Here is a 13,068-nt window from a genome sequence, read left to right as displayed (position 1 = left end):
ATTGCATCTGAAAATCCAATTCACCACGTCAAACGTATTAAACTTGTAGAATAATGATCGACTTATTTAGTTTTCATTAGTAAAACAAGACTTAAGTCAAAGTCAAACCTTTTGAGGCTGTTTTTGCCAAAAACTAAAAACCTTCATACCTCTAAACCTAATGATTCTTTGAGAATCCAGAAAAATGAACAGCAGAAATAATGTGGTCAACTGAGTTTCTGTCTATTCAAAGAATAGTTTAATGCCAAACACCAAACTAACACTCATGTACAACATCATAAAAGTCAAGAGAACAGACACATTAAACGAGGTACAAACAATGTCTTTATATACAATCAGCTCCTCCAGTCACTTCTGTGAGGTTCCATATTAAACCAGTAATAAACGCTTGGATTGTCTGTAGCTGCTGACGGAACCAACGCTGCCCAGAGGAGGACGTGCTCTGGCACCCGTTGGCGTCCACGCAGCCTGTGTTCTAACCCACCAGACATCTACGGCCAGCTGCAGTTTCAACGGCCTGCGGAGGGGACCAGGCGATACAAAACCTGGAGTTTACGTCCCTGTTTTAAGGGAATACAAAATTCACATTTGTATTTCACAGAGAAATACAAACAGTTCGTTTTGATCAACTGTGACTGAAGGAATTATTGCTCTTTGTACACAGGTCACATTCATGTACAGACATACTATACATGGACACAGACTAAACCAGGCGCTCCATCATGAGACCACGTATCTTACAGCTGGTAACAAACAGGGTTGGTACCGTTTTCCAGAGTATCTGAAAAACCGCTGATCAGTTACATTCAATAATCCAAAAACCACGAGTGACGCCAATCCCAACCCAAAGTAGAAATGCGCAGAAAGGGCTGAAAACATGTATAAAAGTTCTACTAAACAGACACTTGAGGGACAAAATGTTCAACAGCACAAACAAAGAGGCTCCTATTTAACATCCTTTGGTAAAAAACAGTTAAAATCTTCTTAATAAACTTTTCTCCAACCTCCAGCTAAAGATCGATACTATGTGTATGTTAATGTAGCTACACATAAATGACATTTGATTTAAAACAACAAAAAACAAAAACTATGAACAATATATTTACACTACAAGTGTTTAGGTGGTCATAAAATCTGAAACTCACTGCTGGCATTGATCTGATAAAACTCCAGCCAGGATTTGCCAGAGACGTTCACTACCCAGAAAACATTCACAGGTTCTACGTTTAAGCTGGACGCCGGTCCGAGCGCACACATTTCAACGGAGGCTTGTTTCTGCTACCTGACGAGAGAAGTCGAGGTCGTTTGTTCTCATGAAATGATGCGAAGACGCTCAAAAACACATCACTGTTACAAATGATTCCTTCTTAAGCTGTAATTTGCTGCAAATATACAACACAAGTGTTTTATTTTCCCAATAATCATTTCTTGTAAAACCTGGATTTAATTTATAAGGACATCACTTTGACAGATGGGCTTTTGAATCGTGGACTGACGACATCTTGGCAACTAAATTCATTAATGGCGGGAACATCTGCACGAAGCTACTGTAAATCCTACGTCATCGCTGGCAGTTTGGTTTGGTGCGACGACGGCTACTGCCACAGTGAAGACTACAGCGGCGGGTACTTCACCCGGTACTTGTTAACGTTGAGATAATGGAGGACGTCTGGGCAGCGGCTGGTGGTGCAGGACATCTGGTCTTCCTGTGCTTCTCCCATCAGCCACTTGTGGTTCTCTGCAGCCATGTCGCTGGTCACGTGCTCTTTGGCCCAGGCGTCCAGCCAGGTGTGAAAGCGCCGGTGCAGGCAGGTGTTCACCTGCTGGTGGGACTGAGAAGAGAGAGGCCAGCTGAGCACAACGCGCCCGTGAATGCCACCTGCGCGGCCAGGCTGCCTGCTTACCTGGTGAGCCCGCGTGAGCGCCGTGTGCCTGTACATGTAGTCCTCAGACTTGCAGACGTAGACCATCTTGTAGGAGTTGAGCTTGAACATGCACTCCAGCTTCAGCTCACTGCCGCCGTCCTGCGACTTGTCCGACGGGCCCTTGGTCATTCGCTCCTGCTGCAGCTGCTCCCATCCTCTCTGGCACTTCCTCACTCGTCTCAAGTTCCTGAGGCAAAAGCGGACGGCAACCGTGAGCATGACGAGTCCAGAGAATTCACTTCACACACCAAAAGGTCACAATGACAAGGAAAGGTCACACAAAGGTCTAAAACGTGTACATTTGGTTTTATTTTCACTTGAGCATGTCACAGTATCACTATCAACTCTCAAATTCAAATGGAATATGGTCAGGCACAGAGGACAACGTTAAATACATTTGAGAGGACTGTCCCTTTAAACTAGTAGTTTTAAACCCATGCATTGCAACTCACCCAGTAAAAGAATTAGATAGGGAGTCAAATCATTCGAGGACAATTGGGATCTATAAGAGCAGCAGAGGCAGCAGTCGGAGTATTTCTGTACAGTGTGCTTCAGTTGCACAACCACAGTTCAAGTCAAAATCATATGATTGGAAATAAATACTGGTCTGAATTGGAAACGAATCCCAACACTGTGCGTGTTCTAAACAATTATTCACCCCACCTGAATGAAAGTTTTAAATGTGTACTTACCACAGAGGTTAGAGGTGAGCGGGGACTGAAACCGTGAAGCATATTTTTTGCATTCAGGGCTCCACTTAAAAGACACGACAGTAAGGCCAATTCACGGAAAACGGTTCAATAGATATGAGCAGAGATGTACAGCGTGTACAGAGTGTTATGATCATGGCATGGAGACCCACCTGGGCTGAACTCAATAGTTTTGTTAACAAGGGTCGAGACTTTGGACCTTTTGTGCTGCATGTCTCTTACAGATTGAATGAAAAAAATAAAAGAAAAAGAAAAGACAAGATGCGGGTGAGCTCAGTGAGAAATCATAGTCAGGTGCCTGATTATGCGATGACTGAACTAGGAGGGAGAGTTTTGTGCTTTACAAACTCCGTTTGAAATGTTTATGGTAATGGACAGCCATCTCAAAGAAAGAATAAGAACACAAGTGCCAAAAACCAACAACGGGGAGGTTTCACACTCAACACTGCAGAGCCAAGCACGCCTCCACGCACAGCTTTGAGGCGAGAGGAAAGAAATACACCAACATATGAGCAAACAGTTAAGACCATCATTTTATTTACAAATCCTACTCTGTACAAGTGGTGCAGATAGTGTGCTTGTCTGGATCTTTAAAAACCTTAAGAGCACTAAAATCTGTCACAGCAGTGGAAAAAGCTCCCCCACAACCAAACGCTGCAGCGGGAGCCAACGCTTTCCACTGGAAATGACCAACAGAACACTGAACAGACTTAAACAATTAAACATTTGAACATTTACATTGAGCAGAATGTGATTAGCTTGCACACACAGGGCCTTTGATCTGAGTACAATCACAAAGAATGGACACAATAAAAGTGAAAAGCAAACCACTTGTTTCACTGGTCCCTCAAAGTCTTTCAGGTCCGTTACAAGAGCTTCAATCTCAACTCAGGTCAGAGATAAAGTACAAAAAGGAAGTGAAGAACAAAATGTGGCGGATTCACTTTGTGCAGTAAGTCATTTTTTCTCTTACAAAATAAAAATTGTGATTTCAATTCAATACAGTGTGAATATTTAAAGGAAATGATTAACTATAGCTGTCTGCTAGTGGAAAGTCAAAAGCAAACATTAGTCACAGCTATCTTTAAAAATTGGATTAATAAATAAAAGTCCTATTAAAAAATGAGCCGAATCAATAATAAATAAATTCCAATTCATAAAAAGGTGGTCGTGTAAAGTGCAATTGTGTGAGGCAGGTCACTAACTCAAAGTCATGGCCAATGTGAATATTAACAGGTTCAGGCAGTGCACTTTACTGTAACTGTATCAACCTGATCCAGCTCAAACCATCGCCTGCTAAAAGAGGCAGAACTCCTGCGCCCACAGGTTTGGGACCAGTTCTCAAAATGCGGCTTGGGCAGAAGCACCACTGCACTGAGTTGTATCTGCCTGTGTGGCTTCCCAACTGGGGCAGTGCTGCTCAGCCGAGCGAAGCCTCACAACAGGAGCTTAAAACTGTGCAGACAAGAGGGGGACATGGCTGGAGCCTCACCTGGGGAGGAACACTGGCTTCTGGGCCAGATGCTCGCGCAGCTCTGGGGATGCAGAGTCTGAGTTCAGGTATCTGCCCACATAGTCCGACCACCGCTGGGGGGAACATAGCAGGAGGAGAGAGGAACACGGATGAGTCTACAGACCTCAGACATAAACAAGCAAGAAGGAAGCTGTGATGACTAAGGAGTGTTACCTCTGCGTCTGCTGGTTCATCAGAGTTCTCCTCTTCCGTGTCCAGCAGCTCCATGGCCAGACTCACGGCCCCTCGACTCTTTACAAACATCACCTGCACGAAGCACAAGACGTCAGACAACAACCCACCAGCACCAGCACTCGTTTCTGCGACGCCCGTACCTTGAAGCAGTTCTCGTCCGACATGAGCTGCTCCACTTTGCGCTGGTAGGCTCCTTCTGCTGAGGACCTGGACGCCTGCGAGGACAACGTGCCCCCTGTGGCTTTGTTGGCACTTTCAGACAGGTACATGTCCGTTACACGTGCACATCCGTCATCCGTGACAATGTGCTGGAGCTGAAAAAGCAGCGGGTTTAGTGTCAAACAGCTGCAGCCAAAACAATGAAAAACGAAGCTTCTAGGTTCATTCTAGCAACAAGCTCAGTGACAGACACAAAAACCGAGACGTGACAAAAGCAAGAGTCAGTCAAGTCTTATTCATTTAATAAGCTACGCTTTGAAGCACTAACCTGCCGAACAATGCTCTGGATTAGTTTGTCCATCGTGAAGGCGATGTAGGCGTGGATAGTAAACATCTCCCTCAGGGAGTCCTCGTACTGAGCTGGCTCCATGTTTCCATCCAAAAGATTACGCACCATCTCCAGAAACACCGAGTAATAATCCTCAACGTCGACGTCCACTGCAGGGAGCACATGGGAGCGTTACACTGAGAGACCTAGAACAGATCACATTCAACCATCTCGCGTTTCTCACTCACTCGGCTCCTTCATCTTCAGCTGGATCGCTGGATTTTCATTCTTCTCCTTCTTCAGTCCCAACACCTCTCTCTCCCACTCTCGCTCGCGGGCATCCTCTTCAATCTGCCTCTCTGCTTGGGCGTAGATGCGGAGCAGACGGGAACAGAGGATGTGGTGCAGACGAAGGAAGACGTACCAGTAGTTGTTGGCGAAGAAGAGGTTGTAGGCGTCGTCGACGCCGCGGAGCTTCTGCGCTGCCGTGTTGCTGAACAGCAGCTTGGACTTGGTGGGGCTGCTGCCTGGCAGGCCGTTGTGCTTCTTAGGGGCGTCTTGATCCATCTCTAAGTCGTCTTCCTCCTCCTCCTCCTCTTCCTCCTCCTCCACATCAGAGAGCTCGCCTCGCCGAGCAAACAGCAGGTCAGGGATGAAGTGGTGGATTATCTGTTTGATCTTGTACTTGTCGTCTTTCTGAATGCCCACTTGTCTTTTGACGTGGTGGATGATGAGCGCAGCAGCGTCCTCCAGGATCTGGCTGTCGTCGTAGCTCAGGGTCATGTGAGGGCCACTTGGCGGTGGGGAAGAGGTTTCCTCTGAGGCTCGCTCCTGGCGCTACAGGACACAGACGAGGTGGATTTAGGATTTTACAAATAGGACAAAGGGAATATTCTGTGCATTCTCTTTCACGTTTACATCAAATGTTTTCTTACATCATCGTACAGCATCTCAATTTCATTGAGCAAAGTCTTTGAGCGCAAAACTTTGGTGTCATTCTGCTTGAAGTTGATGCCTTGATGGTCGAGAGACTTCAGATAATACTTCTCATTCTGTTCGCGCCAGATTTTGTTGAAACCTCGCTGTGCTTCTCTCCACTCGTCCTCCTTCATTTTTAATCTGAGAAACAAAGTCAGACACAACTCACGTTTAAACAAACATAAAACCCAAGCGAAGCCTCGATAAGTGGCGGAATGACTTGAATCCATTTACCTTTTCAGCACGATTGGCACACACACAGCTGGGTTTTTCTTGAGGCCATCGATGATGTCCTGGGCCTTGTCCCCGTATATCCTCTGGATAGCCTTCCGGTGAATTACCTCAGACGAGCCGCCCAGCGTGTTGTCCAGCTTGAACCGCAACTGCTCCTCAGCTGACATGCGGGAAACCCTGCGCTGCACAGTCTCCAGCGCTCTTATTGTGGCGAGGTTGGTCTCCAGCACAACATCCAGCTAAACAGGACACAACGTGTCATCACAATGTTAAAACGTTGGCTGGTTGTGACGGCAGGAAAACTGTATCTCTTGAACAAAGTGAATCAGGGAAATGCGTCTGGCACATTTAACCAGCTATTCATGCAGAGTCTATTAGTTGGTAGATTGCAAAACTGACTTTAGCCAAAAATATATAGTGCGAGTAAATTTCCATTTAGGAAAACTAGCTCACAACCATAGCATACATTATGAAAATAAAACGTGAACAACACTGCCACCTATTGGCCTGGCCTTGAAATGACATCTCAATGCAAAATGAAAATAATGACCAGCTGCTACATCATATTGCCAGTAACCTGCAGGGCTGTCAGTTATTCTGTCTACTGATCACGTTTCTCCGTCGTTTCAGCCCTAGCTGAGATGCTGAGCGGATTTCACTGGATGAATTACTCCTCACCTCAAAGCGCTCATCTTCACATCTGTAAATGTGCTCCTCATACTGAGTCTTCTTTGAGGTCACAAACGTAGAATCCTCAGACCACGAAGGAAAGGACACCCACGTGTCATTCAGCACCTGCAAACAGACAAAGTAAAAGTTTAAAAAAATTAAAAGCAAATTAAAATCGCCCTGTAATCAGCCCACCTCCTTTAGTGACTCACCTCTCTGCACAGCGGCGTCCTCCCTGTGCACTTGGGCTGCTGGTAGCTTTTTGGAAGAGCTCTATAACTAGACCCCAGCCTCTTACAGGAAGAATAGTCAATCTCCATGGCAATACCCTCTGTTGCACGCTCTTTAGGAAGAGTCTCTGCATGGCCCGACTCTCCGTGACTGGACTCCCGGTAGCCCAAGAAGTTCTTAAACCAAGTGAACAGCTCTGGAAATTTTCTGAGATTCATAAAACCATACAATATCATGTATTAGGACAGATGTGTGACACCAACACCGACAGACATTTACCATAACATGAAGCACTACATTTATAAGAACTCTGCCCCTTTACATAGTTTGTGTTTGTCCTTGTTGAACTCACCCTAGAAATGGGATGACCAGCTGCACCAGCTCAGCGCGTGAAATCACTTCCTGATTGAAGATGTGCAGACAGCGAAGGAAGTTGTCATATGCCTCAGAGCTCCGAAGAGCCTTCTTAACCTGTTGGTGCACAACGTTTTGTAGTTATCGTCATAATACTGCAAACCTTTACACATAATTGTACATCGATGCTGAACAATACAGACCTTCTCAAAAAACATGGTCTCAGTGCTGGTGCTGTGTTTGCTGACTTCATTCAGGCCGTGTTCCTTCTCAATACCTTTTGGTTTTTTCTGCAGGAAAGATAAAAACAATACACAACAATGATGGGCAGGTGCCAACATTTGTGGCATTTTGTTCATATGTGACAGTCATTTGTACAGAGGCAGAAAAAAGACTGCGTGTGTGCAGATGGTTCCCGTGTGGAGCAGCACGTACCTTCACAGGAGGTGCGATTCCAACTCCTGCAGGTCTTCTAATAGGCAGCCCATTCGGGGTCAGTCTTTGTTTGTTGTTAAGCAGAGGTCTCTTCACTGTCCCTCCATGATCGTTACGCACAGACTCTGCCCTGTCTGGAGCGGCCTTACTCAGCAGCTGAAACAGTAATTACACATCACAGATTGATCACAAAACCTGTAAACATCACGTCTGCTCAGATTTAGTTTACAGCAAAACCTCATGCTTTTAAAAGTGGCCAACCTGCTGCAAACTCCACAACAATCATAAATCTTAATTAAAATATTCATCACGACGTAGCCCACAGTTGTATCTTATTAAATAATGTGATAACCCACTACTGTAAAACGACCATGCGACTTTAACAGCACTGATGTGACAAAGCCCAGTCAGGAGTGTGTCCACAGAGACTCACCACTGAGCTGTTTGCATCTGGTAAGAACTGCCCAAACTCTGACAGAAGGTCCTCCTGGTTTTTGAAGAGCCTTGCTACCTGGGTGTAGACCTCCTGCTCCGTCAGTGCTGGGGTATAGTTTCCTCCTGCCTCTTTAGCATTTCTCTGTTCCTTCTGGCAATTGTATAAATAAAAAAACAGGTAGTTAGAGAACCACATGTCATGTGTCCTTTTTACAGCTCATGCCTTAAATCGCTGTGTATGTCGTTACCTGGTATGTGTGCAGGATTTCCAGGAAGGCTTTGTAGACATCTGGCTGACCCTGAAATCGGTTCTTGATCTTGTTGACATAGTTTATGGCGTGGTTAAACTCCACTGGCTGGTTATTCTGGAGGGGTGGCCCAGCAGAGGGCGTGCTGCTCACAGGAGTATGGGACTGAACTGAGGGGGATCTCGGTGAGGCATACGATGGGATGGATGGATTGGTCTGGCTGGTGGGTGTATGGGCTGGAGACTGAACTGGCTGTTGAAAAGAGCACATGTTGTTTATTTGACAACACATGAGCTAAATGACTGTCTCTACCCTGCTACACAACATTTAAAGGCAATTACTGCCTACCTTGCTGGTTTTACTTGGAGTTGGCTGAGTGGGGGTGGGCGGAGTGGTGGTAGTGTTTGGGCCAGGCTGTGGCAGACTCTGGTGCTGGCTTGCAGGTTGGCTGGATGCTGCTGTCACTGGGAGGTTCTGAACTGAAATACCTTGAGGGGTGATGTAGTGGATCTGACCTGGCGTGGTCACATTGACTAGATCGTTGGTTTGAACCTCAATTTTATATCCAGGTGGCAAGAAAGTGTTAAAGCCCATTATGAGGTCTGGGTGGCCCTTGAACAGCTGAGACACGCGGTTGATGACTCCAGGAGTGTCTATGCTGTAGTGACATAATAAATTATACCATTTTTGTACGAAACTGATCAAATCTTTCCCCCAGATGTTGTTACAAATTGTGACAATACTAAAACTCACCTTTGTGACTTGAACTCTTTCATAATATCAAGAAAATCATTATATACTTGGGGTTGATTCCCAAATTGCAGCTTTACTTGATCCAGATAGGACAAAGCATCTTCAACCTGAAGAAATGAAAAACCACTTGCATAAAATTTCTTCCAAAAAAGGGAAAATTAAATCAACTTAGAATCAGAAAGTAAAACAAACACTTACAAGCTAAATATAGCACGATATTAACACTTATTGTTCGTTTGTGATTAAACCTGTAATATGTAAATATGTAACCATGTTTGTTCAGATGACTAAATATGTTTTTGATGGCCAGTTTATTTGTCCATGGAGCTCTACCTTCAGTCGCTGGAACTGCTGCTGTCCTTGGGGTGATGTCATGGGTGCAGGTGGATGAACATGAGCCTGGACCACTGCTGGACCCTGAGACTGAACAGCTACAGTGTGTGCATGGGCACCAGCATTAGGCGCCGTGTTGTTATGTCCATGTCCACTTGTGCTCTGAGGCATCTTTATTTATAAAAAACAAAAAAACAACCCGTTTTAAAATACTGCGGTTTCTCATAAGTATTGGTTGTTACATAGACAGAGGCATAAATGTGGATGCCAAATTGGTAAAGGACATCCAGAACATCTAGATCAGTTGCTCACAGCTGCTGTCTAATCAGCTGTGTGTACATCATACCTGGTAGCCCTGGGGGAGAGAGAACTGGATGCCGGTGGACGGCTGCATGCTGTCTGTGGCTGCCTCTATCGCAGCAGGGGCCGGGACGAGGGCCCTATGCTGTAAGCTCTCTGCAACGCCTTGAACTGGGGGGCGACGTGATTGCTGTTGCTGAGCTGCAAATATTGGTTCCGGGTCCTCCGCACGCCTCTTCATTGTATACACATACTCAAGGGGCTAATGGAGACAAAGATGGACAGGTCACATTGTTTTGGGGATTACTTAGTAGTGCTTTATACAGTTTGAGTAAAGATCTAAAAGCCAACACCAAAGCAGATAATCGGTATCATGTTGCAGAGACAGAAAAAAAAACTTTGCTAGTTTAGTGGGTCACAACTTCAACCTCCGGACTGATGTTTTAACCGCTGTTAATGGCGCTGTGTAAAGTTGAACAGTCAATGTACACTAAAATAACAAAATCGTATTTTGATTTAACTGCATTTTACATATATTACTTAAAAAGCCCAGAAATAAATTGATAACTTATAAATAGAATGACCTTTATTCATCCCCAGACCACATCTCTCTTCCAGTTGACATTTAGTAACTAGCGTAGTACAAGACTTGCGACCCCGACTATTTGTGTTTTATGTTTACAGAAATATTGTGTTCATTAATATTTGTCACACTGGTGAAGATCAGATTCCTAGTCTCATTCCATGCTTTCATGAAAACCAAAGACGTTCAATAGAGGCATGTATTAAAAATACATTTGTATTTAGCCTACATTTACTGTTCAAGTACACATTAATAAACAAGAGTCCTAGTACACAACTATGCCAATACAAATACATGTAGAAATCAGACTGCAATAAAGAAATAAAAGCACAAATCAAAAACTAAGTTGTTTTATTAAAACAAAAGGTTCTCAGGAACTCACTGGTAAAAAAAACGTTCGCCAATGACGTCCCTAAATAGACGTGCTATTATTGTTAAGCAGAATGGCTGTGGGTCCCGGTTAGGGACCGTCTTTAAATGCACATGTGTAGGTTTTGCATAGTTTTATCGCTGAAAATTGTAGGACCTGCCACTGTCACTATTGAACAGAGCAGCCAGACGTGCAGGGAGTTTTTTTTTTTTTTTTTTTAATGCCACGTCCAGCAGTTCAACAAGCAGCATTTCTTAGGCTGTATGCGTATCGTGATGCACGTAAAATAATTTGTATAGACATAACACATGTCTTTATAAAGCTTATTAGTTGTGTTTTATTACATAATAAAATTGTTAAAGTTGTAACTAAGTGTATACGTGAAGGCTAGACGTTCACATATTTAAAATGACCGATACGTCGACGCTGTCCATGTGGCCCTCTGCGCACTCCACGCGTAGCTATGAAGACAAATAATTTGCCGCAGGTCCCTAAGCAGACGTCATCGCATTTGGTCATCGGGGAGCAGACATTGTGCCTCACTGCCTTCCACCACCAATTTCGGAAAACACGGTGTGAGCGCACGGTTTTCAGTTACCAAGCTCGCGTCTGTCGCACACCTAGCGTCAAGTATTATTTGCCGAAACGCGAAGCAACTACGTCAAAAACAGTCCACGGCATCGAAGTGGCCGAGTTGCGCTACAAAAAGCCTCCATTTGGCCGAGCAACCCCTCCACAGGCATGTAACAGATAGGCGCCGTTTGTCGCTAGCCGTAGCCCTGCCTCCCCTCCCCCTCTCCGCCAAACACCGAGCTTAGCGCTAACGCCATCCGTTTTCGGTGAGCTGTCCGATTTCGCTCGTCCGACGGCTGACGTTGGCTCCCGTCCGAGCTCGAAGTTATGTGACAAAGCAAGCTAACATTTAGAATTGGCAGACTAAAAGCGCGCAGGGCGAGAGAAGCAGCGAGGGCGGGCGTCGGTCTACCGGGTACTTGCTGACAGTCCTCGGTACGATGTTCACGACTCTGCTGCCTAAGCATTTGAGCTAAACACGTAGCTGCCAAAACACGTCTCGAAGGAAACAGACGTGCCTGACCGCGACAAAATAGTCGGCTGCCTAGTTTCCAACGTGAGCGCGATCGTTACTAACGGGACAGAAGTTCAGCGATCGGTTATTAATTGAAGCTATCCTGGCTGTTGGGTCAGGAAGACCGCTAGCTAGCCAACATGCTAACCGTAGCTACACACCGTTAACGTCGCATTGACGTTAAGTTACGCGAGAAGTTCGACAGAAAAAGACTTGGTCGCCCTGCAAAGATCCTTTCTGATATCCACGTTTGTCCCATAACAACCAACACATAGGCAATGAAATTCAAGTTAGCAAGAACAAACTGAGGAAAAAATCCGTGCTGTCAGATCAGTCTGCTGGGGTTAGCATGTCGGCTAATTCATGGTCGCCGCTCCTAGCTTGCTTGGTTGCTAGCCTCACTTAGACTAGCTGGACTAACTTATCGACCTCGCAAGCTAACTTAGCCGCATCTTGGACTATTTTGTTGGAAAACTGAAATACACCAAAGTCTTAAGTCATCACAGAAAATCGAGCAGTATTCGATTATTGTCTAGCGTATTTGTCAAGGTTAAGTGCAGCTAACTAATTGTTGCGTTAGCACAACAAAATAACCTCCATCAGTACAGGGTATCTTCGGCTAACAAGCTAGCATTAGTGTAACTTAGCTCACCTCACAGAACTGCCACCAGCAACAACTTCAGACACCGCTGCAACGGGACCCAGCCAGTAAACCGTTACTCGCGCATTCACCCGCCTGTGGCAAAAAGTAAACTTAAGAGAAGCGGTCGCCAACAGAATTATCAGAAAATTGTCCGTAGCGGCTACGTCGCTAACAACAGTGTATGTATGAAGCGGTGTTCCTTGAACATAGAGGCGTGTCTATCGTGACGGCGACCAGTCTCCTCCCAGTCCGAGCTGGGATTGGTCCGCTCCCCAGAACAACAACAAATACAGTAAACGCAGCCGGTCAGTGTCTCCGCTCAGGTGCGTTGGACGCACTGAGGTGACAGCTGAGCGAAAGCAGCGCTAACGTGTGTCCGCTCAACACAATAATCATCATGTCCCGAGGCCGCTCCTGTCAACCAGCACCACGGTCTACGGAATGAAACAGGCAACAGACTTCCAAAAACTCCTTCTCGCATCACTGCACATAGAAATGGTAGTTAAACTAAATATGCAGATGTTCACCACCTGTCAACACCTTTCTACAGTATCTGTCAGTGTCAGTGGTTCATGCACATCCTCA

General features: G+C 45.4%; 1 protein-coding gene across 1 annotated transcript; it reads right to left on the bottom strand.

Annotated features, from left to right (window-relative positions):
• Positions 1-215: 215 nt before the first annotated feature.
• On the bottom strand, positions 216-12,853 carry LOC114851916 (paired amphipathic helix protein Sin3a-like). Its single transcript, XM_029143808.3, has 21 exons — positions 12,493-12,853; positions 9,847-10,062; positions 9,501-9,671; positions 9,168-9,274; positions 8,763-9,072; positions 8,415-8,666; positions 8,165-8,317; positions 7,732-7,887; positions 7,500-7,586; positions 7,295-7,413; positions 6,924-7,149; positions 6,721-6,837; positions 6,043-6,281; positions 5,766-5,949; positions 5,079-5,667; positions 4,831-5,000; positions 4,484-4,657; positions 4,323-4,415; positions 4,128-4,222; positions 1,905-2,112; positions 216-1,832 (listed from the first exon to the last, which is right to left on the bottom strand). The coding sequence occupies exons 2-21, from the start codon at positions 10,039-10,041 to the stop codon at positions 1,614-1,616; spliced, it is 3,864 nt and encodes a 1,287-aa protein (XP_028999641.1). The 5' UTR covers positions 10,042-10,062; positions 12,493-12,853; the 3' UTR covers positions 216-1,613.
• Positions 12,854-13,068: the final 215 nt, after the last annotated feature.

This window comes from Betta splendens, chromosome 3 (genome assembly GCF_900634795.4).
Source record: "Betta splendens chromosome 3, fBetSpl5.4, whole genome shotgun sequence".
Classification (NCBI taxonomy): Eukaryota; Metazoa; Chordata; class Actinopteri; order Anabantiformes; family Osphronemidae; genus Betta; species Betta splendens.
The sequence above is the reverse complement of the archived record's forward strand: the minus strand, read 5'-3'. Positions and strand labels throughout refer to the sequence as shown.